Here is a 12,944-nt window from a genome sequence, read left to right as displayed (position 1 = left end):
TAGGGTGGTTGATGGAAGGATGATTTAGGGATTGATGGAAGGATGGTTGGGGTGGTTGATGGAAGGATGGTTGGGGTGGTTGATGGAAGGATGGTTAGGGTGGTTGATGGAAGGATGGTTGGGGTGGTTGATGGAAAGGATGGTTGGGGTGGTTGATGGAAGGATGGTTAGGTGGTTGATGGAAGGATGGTGGTTGATGGAAGGATGGTTGGGGTGGTTGATGGAAGGATGGTTGGGGTGGTTGATGGAAGGATGGTTGGGGTGGTTGATGGAAGGATGGTTGGGGTGGTTGATGGAAGGATGGTTGGGGTGGTTGATGGAAGGAGGATGGTTGGGGTGGTTGATGGAAGGATGGTTGGGGTGGTTGATGGAAGGATGGTTGGGGTGGTTGATGGATGGAAGGGGTGGTTGATGGAAGGATGGTTGGGTGGTTGATGGAAGGATGGGTTGGGGTGGTTGATGGAAGGATGGTTGGGGTGGTTGATGGAAGGGAGGGTGGGTGGTTGATGGAAGGATGGTTAGGGTGGTGGTTGATGGAATGGTTGATGGAAGGACGGTTGGGGTGGTTGATGGAAGGATGGTTGGGATGGTTGGGGTGGTTGATGGAAGAAGGATGGTTGGGGTGGTTGATGGAAGGATGGGTGGGGAGGGTTGATGGAAAGGATGGTTGGGGTGGTTGATGGAAGGATGGTTGGAGGATGGTTGGGAGTTGGGGGTGGTTGATGGAAGGATGGTTGGGGTGGTTGATGGAAGGACGGTTGGGGTGGTTGATGGAAGGAGGGTTGGGGTGGTTGATGGAAGGATGGTTGGGGTGGTTGATGGAAGGATGGTTGGGGTGGTTGATGGAAGGAAGGTTGGGGTGGTTGATGGAAGGACGGTTGAGGTGGTTGATGGAAGGAGGGTCATGGAGACAACTGAGAGGATGAGTTGCAGGATAGTTCCACAAAACATTCTCCCTTGACTATCTCCCATACAATATTCAATAATGGGTAGGCTGGTGAGAGCCATAGCAAGCTGGACCTGTGTGGATGTTAGACGATAGCTAGGCAACACTTTTCTAATATTTTGGTTCATGGATTGACCAGAGGTACTCACTATCAGAAAGAAAATTTTAAAAATAGTTCAATTTTCATTTTGCCTGATTGTTGTATGTGATGGATGGCACAAATAGGAGAGACTGTAACAGTAAAATAGTTGAAGTTGTGATTATTAATTGATCAAATTCACAATATCTATGATCACTGCCAACAACTACTGAAGAGAATGGAAGCTTCCCTCAAACAGAAGTAAAACTGTTTTTACTCCTGCTCAGACCCCACAACTAAATGCCAAATGAGAAAGAAAATATCTGTGAACCATTATATGGAAAAGTGTGTCCTTGGAAGAAACATTTGGAGACAGAAGGAGAACTAACAATTATCAAGGGTCTAGAAGGGCTTCACTGAAATATGACAATTTATTTGAAAGAAGAATAAGGATCAGGTTAATTCTGGCAATGGTTGCTCTTTACTTGTCAGCGAAAACAACATCCATGGCTAATTTTCTTGTGGAAATGAAAAAGCTCACAACAGAACATAGTAATTGTGAAAGTTGAAACAGGCCATAGGGACTTCACAATTTATGCTGTCAGTATTGTGTGATCATGATAAACACCAGTGATGACACCCAACTCCAACAAGCCAGATATTCATGCCTTGGGGGATGGAGGAGCTGTACAATTTCAGCATGTTAATTATTGCCCTCTTTGTTATAGTTTCAGTCGATATTTAGTGAAAGATGTCTGCTGATTTGTATTGAGAAGAGTTACATACTTTATGCTTGTCAGAGGGTTACACAAAGTACTTGATCTGGGCTACCAGATGTCAGATTTTCATTTAAGGTGGCTGAGTGGGTTAGATTGCTGACTTTCTGGCTGGCGATTAGGTTCCTAATTCCAAGAGTGTGGGTTTGAATCCCGGATGTGAATCAACCCAAAAGGTACTAGAATCTGTCCTTCACTGAGAAAGTGTGACACCAAATATAACAATGTGTTACTTATATTTACATATGTATTGAGAGTTAGCTTCCATGTCGAAGCTAATTTGAACTCACTATAGAAACCTAATATATTGTAAGAAATAAATACTAGTTGTAGCAACTCAGCGAACACAAACACCAGCAGACATCCTGACTATGGATATCATCATCCTTGATTATAGAGTGTATTACATCTCAGTTTTGTTATGCAAAAACCATGTTTTTGTTCAAAAGAGACGCCATCATCTTTATCTTGAAATCATCGACCCAACAAACATCTGATACTAACATGAATTTGTCACATTCATAATCACATCCTCTTGAGCAAACCCTTGATGTATTCATTTGAATATCAGAAAACAGTTACAAAGCAAGCAACAAGGAAAAATGAGTGACATAGCTTTGGTCCAATCATGAAGGAACAGTATTTTGATTGGATGGCTATTTTTAGCAATATGTTAATCAAGATACACCCAAAACAAAGCTTTGGTTGCAACTGGGTTCAGGGTATTTTCATAACAGAACGGAGATGTAATAAGCTGGTTAATCAAGTTTGGGATACATCCTCTAATTCCAGATGATGTGCAGTCCAAGAGAGGCAAGTGTAGATGAGTTTTGTGGACATCCTACGGGATCAGCTGTGTTGAGGAATGTGCATGTCACAGGGGTTGTGTTGTTGTTGCTGTGTTGTTGGACAGCCACACGCGTGCCTTGGTGGCAGCAGATGGGCGTGAATCACGATATCACAGCCACTGATAATGTATAACTTGCAATGTGGCGACAGAGTGAATATGACAGATGACAGTTGACTGGGCTCATCACTGTCACTGTCACTGCTACTCTCAGGGTCCTCGTCTGAGCAGCCATGTGGTAAAATCAGTTGTTTAATGTGATTAAATGGCATACAAACAAAATAAAATCTCATTTCAAACCAATAATACTATCTGAAAGCCACCAAAAAATATAAATCTGGTTTGTGTGACGCTGAAATTAAAACCATTTTTTACTACATACATAACTAGTTTTCCTTCATGCAGCATACTGACTAAAGACTATTTTCTTAATCTCTACATATAGTAAAACTATAAAAAGAACTCATTCCTTCAAAAATTATATCATTTGAATAAATATATCCTGAAATAAAAAATTGTAGATAGATCTATGGCATGTGGCCAACAAGGTTTAGTCGATAACTGGCAATGAAGGAAACTATTAGTTGTGACATATATAGTATATGTGTACCTGGAATATCTTGGAAGATCTTCACTGATTTGTGCATGGTCTTGTACGCCTCGTTCACATTCTTCTCCACATCTTCAGCATTGATGGAGGTGAGAGGGTCGTTGTTCCAACTGTCATTCCAGCGTTGCCAGTCGGACACAGTGATCCACAAATTGCGGAATGGATCAAAGTCCCTGACAAGCTTTGCCAGCTTGTCGTACTAGAATAACAAACATACCTCGTAACGTGCAGGAAGCACACTAATGTTTTAGAGACTAAACAGCTATGGGTATGACATATCAGGCTCTACACCCTGTGTTGGAGTATTTCACCTTCCAACATTGTCTTTGCCTGAACAATGGTGAAAGGAGATCACACTCCAATACAGGGCAGTGCTGACAAAGGACACCACTTGCTCTTCAATTCTTAATTTAAATGTATTTGATATTCTATTTAGCAAAAATGAAATAAAGATGGTTGAAGAATGAATAGGGCTTCTTTTTTAAGAAGTGCCAGTTAAATTTTCTCATAAAAGATTTTTGATTGGAAGAATGTTAAAGGAAAAAGAGTGAATTTTTTCCATTGGCAATTTTCTTCGCACATTTATCAGTGTTGCTGTTTTTTCACCGCTGTATTATATAGTTTACTATTCCACATTAGTGAGTCGTTAAATCAAGTAAATATAAGACAAATGCTGTGCTCACAGAACAATTATTTGCCAAAACTAAACACAGATAATGAACAGTGTATCCATGTACTGACTGAGCAAGGTGGGTGTCCTTGTGAAATGTTGCACAGGCTTGAAGGGCTTACACATCTAAGAAAAGACTACAACACTGAACTAAAGCACACATCTATCATAAACAATAACATTCTGCTGAACAAACTGTCAACCATTGTTTTAATGCCATGGAAAGATGAACCACATAGTTTCCATGTTGTTTTATCACCTGGTCGACAATATCCAAGCTGTATCAGAGTGAGAGTAAAAACAGCATTCCAAATTTCCAGTCATATCACAGCTTGTTAGTTTAAAGTGTGAGGAAAGCCCAAAGTGAAGAAGATCTCAGATGTCTACCATTTTGGTAAACATGAGCATGGGGTGTGGCCAGACAAATCTAGAAACATAATTGTGATGAATTGTGATTCCAAACCCACAGACTTAGGTGCCCAAGGGAGGCAATTCTGGTCCCTCATCAGAACCTAATACCCACAGATTTCCTTTCTTGGATTGTTTTTGATAATATTGTCATTTCCAATCATAAACATTTTCATCTCTGACAGAAAACATATAATTGTGACATGTCTGTTCAGCTAGAAACATGAAAGTATCCATCTTGATTCAACAGCAAACACAGCTCAATCATGTCACTAATTAATAAAATAAAAAATATATGAACATGTGTCTGATCAGGATTGAGATAATCTAAACAGTTGCTTCAAGATGCATAGACAAGAATGGTGCATAAAATGTAAATCAACATCTAAACAAAAAGGTTTATATATATATGTGATGAAGCAACTAAATAATCTATCTTAAATCAGATTCCCATATCAAGTACTGGCAGATCCATTTGAGGTGGGGGAGAGGAAAGCACCTACTCACCCTCACACCCACTCTTTAAGATCGGATCCTTCGTCCACCCATCATGGGCATTTTATGGGTCAGTGACACTTCTATATACAGGGCTCCAGATAATTTTTGAACACCAGGAGTACGTACTCCTTATTTTATCAATATAGGAGTACTGGAAAATCTTAAGAGTACATTTAGAGTACTGACTGGAATTTAATGGAGCATCAGTAATCTTGTGTTTCGCTTTGTATATGCACCACAATGTTGCTACTCTTGTGTAAACAGGTCAATAACACAATACTTTTTCAGATAAAAATGTCTGTAAATGATTCTAAGACCGTACACCATTGCTGTGGTGCGTATCTGTTATGTTTTCTAAATTATTTCCAACCGTATCGTGCATATGTTTTATCCATATATACGCTGATACGGCCCTTATCTGGAGACCTGTATATACATGTATATCCTTCCAGGAAACAATCATCTGAATCAAACGCCAAATATCTGTTTTGTTTTCTCTGTTTAGTGACACAGACAGAATTATTCCATCTATATTTGAGAACAGTCAGCAAATAATCTAGTTTGAATGTTTATAGATAAAGCCCTAGAACTACCTGATACACTTGGTATGATTGCCTTGGATTGTTTTGCTAGTTCTAAACTGTGAAATGGTAGGGGGGAGGTTTGGACTGACTGAGGTTTTGGAGCAATATCAATCACTGGGGACACCAGAAAATCACACATTGTGCCCATTGGGGAATCGAACCCGGGTCTTCGGCGTGTCGGGAGAGGTTTGGAGAGGATCATTGTATTTTCTGATTTCATATATCGAGAAAGGTATTGAGTTTCAGATGTATTGTTTCAAGGAAGAACTTTGTACAAATTATGTAAACAGAAAACATGCATAAGATATTTGCCACATATGTATATATACAACCATACTGAAAGAGAGCAGGGTGAAAGCATAAATATTGCAGTGAGTGAAATCTCTGAAGCCTGGAGTTGGAGACATATACTAGTATGTTTGCGCATTTCAGTTTGTCAGTGGGCAAGTAAAAAGTTCTCAGGGAACTAAAATTCAGTAACTAGATATCTACATACTGCTGTTTGGACCAGAATAATGTGTTTCACTCAAGGGTGCAATTTGTTGGACAAAATCTGATTTGGGAAGGAAAAGACACTGGAAACTCCAGTTAAAATTTCCGGTTTTAACAGACATATGTAATGTATGATATCCTGTTTGAAATATTCTGCGACCACATAATTAGGGATGGCTTTGGACGCACAAAAATTGTGAGAGTTTGCCAAGGACAATAGATTATTTCCTGAAATCCACACCCTTGATGACAATATTGGCATGATCACTATGTATACACAAGGACACCTACATACACTATAATTGGTACCGAGATTCCGCTGGTTTGTTCTACCTAACTGGTATCTATTCAGATTTATGTACTTGCATTTCTTGTTAAGAATTTGTATATTTAGATTTAGTTTTCAGTTGTAATCCAAGTTGAAATGTTAATGATAAGTAGCATACTATTAGATTTCTCACACAGTATTTAATTGAAAATGACAAAGATATATGTGAAATCATGAGCTGGTACAAAATTAAAATTTTGAATTTGCCTGTAACTATGCTTCCTTTACATACCCAGGGCCTGCATTTCAGTAAACCTAAACTAAAACCTAGATACATTTTTATGGTTCTTGCGAATTCAAATGATCTTTCCTTGATTTTGATTAGTCAGTGCTATTTGCTACACAGTCTATCAGACCAATCACAATGTGTGTTTTAATCCAGTCGCAATGCTGGGTTTGCAATATCAACATTCTGTCCAATACCATTAATAGCCAGTTTGAAATCTGACACTGAAAAACTGAAACACTAAGTCCTTAAAATTTCTTTTGATGGACAGGATGTTTTGATGTCTATTTGGTTGACTGATACTTTGTGACAACCACAGTAATGGCTCCAGGATTTAGTGTAGGTTTACCTAAGTGCAAGCCCTGGAAATACAGAGAATGGTGGCCATGGTGTGTGATGTATTGTGAAACCAGTGAGTGTCATGCAGCACTGGATATAAAGAAAGTGGATGAAACTTTCTTGTTGGTTGTTTAACACTGCACTCAGCAGTTCCAGCTATATGACCACGACTATTCAAGTCTTGAGACTGACTGACTGACTGAGTTTGGTTTTACGCCGCTTTTAGCAATATTCCAGCAACATCACGGCGGGGGACACCAGAAATGGGCTTCACACAATGTACCCATGTGGGGATTCGAACCCGGGTCTTCGGCGTGACGAGCCAACGCTTTAACCACTAGGCTACCCCACCGCCCCCAAGTCTTGAAAACCAGTGATTGATATAGTGTGCAATGATACATGACGTAAGGGTATGGTGATAAGCTATCAACCACGTCACAGAACTTGACAAGATGATCCATTAGGTCGCCCTCTATGACAAGTTTATGTTCCTGAAAACTCCAATCCCCAGAATGTTACTACGTAAGGGATGATTTTAATACAGGAACAAATGCAGGTCCTAATTGTCCGCGACTTGACAAGGTTCTTTAGTAAATTCACTGCCTGTGTTCATGAACTTCTTGGGGACCAATAACCAATAACATAGTTAGTGAAAATATGATAAATATGATAATACTATTAAAAAAGCTACAGAATTATTACATATTAAATACCTGTTAATATATCACTGTTACATTAGGTGCAGTAATGCCTGATAAAGAATATGTGGACAGTGATAAGTAAAATATCAAAATGTAGAAATATTTTCCAATATGAAAACATGTCCACATGGTCAACATGTGCATGTTATATTGCACTGGCTACATGTGTATCGTGGATGCAGAAGCAGATAGTGACATAAGTGATATATAAGTAGTGATACACACATGCATATGTGTAGCTGCAGTACATGCTGTAGGCTGTGTGTGATACAGTGTATTAACATGCAGCGATGGCTGAGGTAGGATTTGTTATGGTAGTAGGATAGATCAACAACCTTGAACAAGGACATTGAAGCCATTTTACACAGTTGGAAGATGGGACTTGTACCTGCAGAACTTCTATACTGAGATTGCACAATGTCCAATAAGATAATACAATGTCCATTAACATAACATAATGTCCATTAAAATACCATCAGTCTCCATGGAGACAATATAGTGTCCACAAATACAGTTCAATGTACATTGAGATTGTATTTGTACAATGTCCACTGATAAAACATCCTTTGAGGTTTGTTTAATTTCCACCAAAACGGTAAAACGTCAACTGAGGTTAAATGATGTCCACAAAGTTGTAGCAGGGTCCACAAAGTAACCTTTTCATGGAGGAAGTAAAATGTCCACAGGTAGTTTATTGTCCTCTGAGATAGTAATTATTGATTTGGTTTTGCGTCCACTGAGATAGTAAAATGTCCACTGAGATAACAAAATGTCCACTGAGATAGTAAAATGTCCACTGATATAGTATAACATCCACTGAGATAGTAAAATGTCCACAGGTAGTTTATTGTCCTCTGAGATAGTAATTATTGATTTGGTTTTGTGTCCACTGAGATAGTAAAATGTCCACTGATATAGTATAACATCCACTGAGATAGTAAAATGTCCACTGATATAGTATAACATCCACTGAGATAGTAAAATGTCCACAGGTAGTTTATTGTCCTCTGAGATAGTAATTATTGATTTGGTTTTGTGTCCACTGAGATAGTAAAATGTCCACTGATATAGTATAACATCCACTGAGATAGTAAAATGTCCACTGATATAGTATAACATCCACTGAGATAGTAAAATGTCCACAGATAGTTTATTGTCCTCTGAGATAGTAATTATTGATTTGGTTTTGTGTCCACTGAGATAGTAAAATATCCACTGGGATAGAATAATGTCCATTGAGATAGTAAAATGTCCACTTAGAAGTATAACATCCACTGTAAAACGTCCAGTGAGCCAGTATACTGTCCAATAACTTGATAAAATGTCCAGTAAGGGAGTGTATTGTATATTGAAGCATTATAATGTCCACTAAGATGGCATAAGGTCCATTCGGAAAGTAACATATCAATTTATGTAGGATAATGCTCAGTGGAAAGTAACAATATAGCCCATTATCCCTTAGATAGCATATAGTCCAGGATACAGGATAATAAACATCAAGGCTGTATACATGTACGTCTATATATTTTTATAATATGTGACTGCAGCTGTGGCCATGTGACATGCCATCTGTGACATTCTGTGATCATGCAAGTCAGCATTCCCCACGAACATGTATGTGTCCGCTACATCAGTTGTGATCATGCAAGTCAGCATTCCCCACGAACATGTATGTGTCCGCTACATCAGTTGCCTAAATGACTGTAGTAAATTGGATGCAGAGACAAATCCAGGTCCTTACAATTTTCCTAAAGGGTCTTGGTCTCTATAAAAGTGGCAGCAAAAACAAATATAGAAACATCAGTAAACAGTGAACAGGTGCCAACACAGCTGAAATGGAATAATATCAGTTCTGTATACAAGTCGTGACACTTCAGAGACAAAACCTGCAACAAGACTGATCAACATATCAAAAGCGCACACGAAAACAAGCGCCATCTTGCTGGTGGAGCTGTGAACAAAATCCAGTGATGCAAAACACTCGAGACGGAGCCTGCACACCAGCTTGAACCAGGCCATGGTCTGATGGTTGGATAGAGACTCACATTGGACACAGGCATCCCAAACAGCCTCTCCCTGGTGTTGTAGGTCTGAGCCAGAGTTTGGGCTTCCTTCAGCTGCTTGTGGACTCTGCGGACCTCATTGGCAATCTCATGAGCCTTGGAGATGTCTGTGTGGGCAGCCATGCCAGCGACAACCATCTGAAACAACCCACATACAACTCATCATGAATACCAAGGTTCTGTGATGATGCAAGGGAATGGTACCACCCAGAGATATGACAAAAATTTGATTCAATTCTTCAGAATTTATAAACTAGAAACTTTGGACATTTTTGGCAATTAACCCCAAACTGTTTCAAAATGTTGTATAGGGATCTAAATAAATCAACATGTAGATATTCCAGTATTAGTTTTGACTGTCCAAAACCATACCTGCAGAGTATCAAGTCGGTCTTCAAAGTTTGTTTGGTCAGACGACTGCAGCTTGCGGAATCTCTCTTCATCCTCATCCAGTTGTTGATTGGTCTGCTCCATCTGACGCTCGATCTTATGGGGCCAACCAATGGCTGTCCACTTAGCATTAAAGTCATCTGTAGACAGGTTGTAGTAGAACTCCTCTATCAGCTCATAGTCTGTCATGGCCTTGTCAATGAGTTCCTACAACATAGAATAACCTTCCTGAGTGAACTGCCTCAGCTCTATTCTAGCCATCACATCAGCCTGTGAATCATCAGACCAGGGCCGGACAGGCCAGTAGCTGAAAGAGTGGACAATGACCCATGCCACTGGGGTGTGATCACCACAATCAACAAATACACCGATCCATAAAGTGTAGGCAGTGGAAGACTTATAACTCAGTTGACTTACAAATGTTTTAGCATTGTGAATGACCTGTGGATCTGGGTGCCGTTGTACAAAGCGATCTTAGTAATAAGGTGACCGTAACTCCCATACCTTAACATAGACTTAAGGTAGTCTAAGCGCTAAGGTGACTGTAACTCCCATACCTTAACATAGACTTAAGGTAGTCTTAGCTAGCACTAAGGTGACCGTACCAATGTACTCCCATACCTTAACATAGACTTAAGGTAGTCTTAGCGTTAAGGTGACCGTAACTCCCATACCTTAACATAGACTTAAGGTAGTCTTAGCGCTAAGGTGACCGTAACTCCCATACCTTAACATAGACTTAAGGTAGTCTTAGCGCTAAGGTGACTGTAACTCCCATACCTTAACATAGACTTAAGGTAGTCTTAGCGCTAAGGTGACCGTAACTCCCATACCTTAACATAGACTTAAGGTAGTCTTAGCGCTAAGGTTGTTTTGAACAACGGCACCCAGGACACTAGTCACACATTTTGACCATATGACCGTCATTGCAGGCTCTTACAATTAGGGTTACTGGGTTACTGTGGACTGTTCTTCCCTGGAATGTCATCTGGGTTAAAATTGTTCATGGTGGCTGATTCAAAAGACATTAGATTTCCACTGTAGAATCACTTCTATATTGTTACAGAGTCTCAAGCATTGCCCTGATAGCTGTAGCTGGCAGTAAATGGAGATTTGTCGACTTACCTGATGTTCCTTCAGCTTGTCTGGTATGGTCTTCATCCATTCCTTCATCTCTGAAAGTTCCTCTATACAGTTTGGCTTCTCGTACAGCTTCCGACTGAAGGCCTTGAACTCCTCACATGCCTGAACAGCATCATTAGCTCATTAACAGCTATACAGACAGTCTATAACCACATGCACAAATAAATTAAATGAGTAAAAAATCATTGTGGTTGAGGTGCATGACTGACTGACTGAGTTTGGTTTTTACGCCGCTTTTAGCAATATTCCAGCAACATCACGGCGGGGACACCAGAAATGGGCTTCACACATTGTGCCCATGTGGGAATTCGAACCCGGGTCTTCGGCGTGACGAGCCAACGCTTTAACCATTAGGCTACCCCACCGCCCCTTGAGGTGCATGAAACCGTCCTCCTTGCTGCAGTTGACTGTGCAGACAAAGAACCTGGTATTTTTAAGAGACAGAATTATAATTTAATTGAGTAGGTTTATCTCCATTCTACATCTTCATGACAATTTTATGAACAATTTCAGGTGGAGCTCTTTCTTTGGTTACGAGTCAATACATTGAAGCGGCCTCGCATTCAATCTCAAAGTGGTAGTATCGCCGAAGCGGGGTGTTTGGTGGCAAACCGTCAATGACTAACAAACTCCAGATTCAGTAATAACAAATCACGTTTTGTTTTTCAATGCATCAATCACCAATCATTAACTGATAAGTTGGAAAACATATATCAAATAAGTTTCAAAAGCTTGGTTCACATTTGAAAATTCACCGTAGACCCTTTCCCCACCAGAATAGTGGCAGCAACCTCATGGCCTTGACCTTTTCTCGAAGTCATTGTTTACATTTGGAAAGATGCGACAGGAGAGACACTGACAGTTTCGCGCAAAGGTTAACCTGATTGTATGACTGAGATAGTCTTTGATATCTAATTACTGGTACTGGTACAAAATTTAAGAGTAGAGGCTTTGCTGTAACGAGAAGTCCGTGTTGTGCGAATTTAGATACTGTTGAATTTCATGCCCTGTCAACTTGGCGATTTCACGCACCTCTACGTCTGCGTCGACAGCTGTGGTGACTCTTACACACTCATGTGTGTACTTTGTGCTCAAATTCGATTCTCGTGGGATATTATTTTTCTACATTTTGGAAAGTGTTTTGTGACCTAGTGGCTTCAAAGTGTAGTGAATTCAAATTGAATCGGATTGGCTGGCATGTTCCTCGTGGCGAGTCTGTTGACAAAGAGCCAGATTTGTGGTGATATTTCGAAAGGATGGATCAGGACACGAGGATGTACCTCTGGCATAAACACGGTAAGGTAATTAATTATACTTTAATAGACTACTTTAGATCAAGCAGTGTAATGGATAAGAGGGATCATGACTAAGCTAAATAACTTTTTCAACGATATTATACATTTAGAAAAATAATATGTTGGGCTAAACAGAACGGTTTGCAGATTCTGTAGATCTAATTGTGTTTACTACCGCTAAATTTGAAACAGTACAAATTTCAAAATATCATTTTGTTTGAATTGATAACCAACCATTTATTTATGTGGGGAAGGCATTAGAATCTAAAATTTCTTGGTTCGATGTTAATGCACCCTCCGTTACCGGATCAAGATCAGTGGCGATATCGTTGTGAAAGCTGATAATAAATTTAACACGGAAATTTTGTAGCAGTCTATTGCTGGATCTATTCTGACATAACATAGAATCAGCGTAAACATATTTGTTTTGCTGAATTTTTATTAGGAAAGCAGGCGATGTTTTGATCTTGTTCGACTGAATATTTGTTTCCATGCTTTCGAAGTACTTTTGTATGTATAAACACCTATTGCTGTGATTCGCCAAGTAGT

At 39.7% G+C, this 12,944-nt stretch overlaps 1 protein-coding gene across 1 annotated transcript in view; it reads right to left on the bottom strand.

Moving 5' to 3' along the window:
- The window catches only part of LOC124283095 (dynein axonemal heavy chain 1-like), a 116,652-nt gene that overhangs the window by 81,092 nt on the left and 22,616 nt on the right, over positions 1-12,944 (bottom strand). The window contains 4 exon segments of the mRNA XM_046719125.1: positions 3,194-3,457; positions 9,550-9,705; positions 9,940-10,164; positions 11,083-11,202. Coding sequence (XP_046575081.1) covers positions 3,194-3,457; positions 9,550-9,705; positions 9,940-10,164; positions 11,083-11,202 — 765 coding nt within the window.

Source organism: Haliotis rubra, unplaced genomic scaffold (genome assembly GCF_003918875.1).
Source record: "Haliotis rubra isolate DU_JTF1 unplaced genomic scaffold, ASM391887v1 Scf109, whole genome shotgun sequence".
Lineage (NCBI taxonomy): Eukaryota > Metazoa > Mollusca > Gastropoda > Lepetellida > Haliotidae > Haliotis > Haliotis rubra.
Note: the sequence above shows the minus strand (reverse complement) of the source record. Positions and strands in the feature narration are given on the sequence as shown.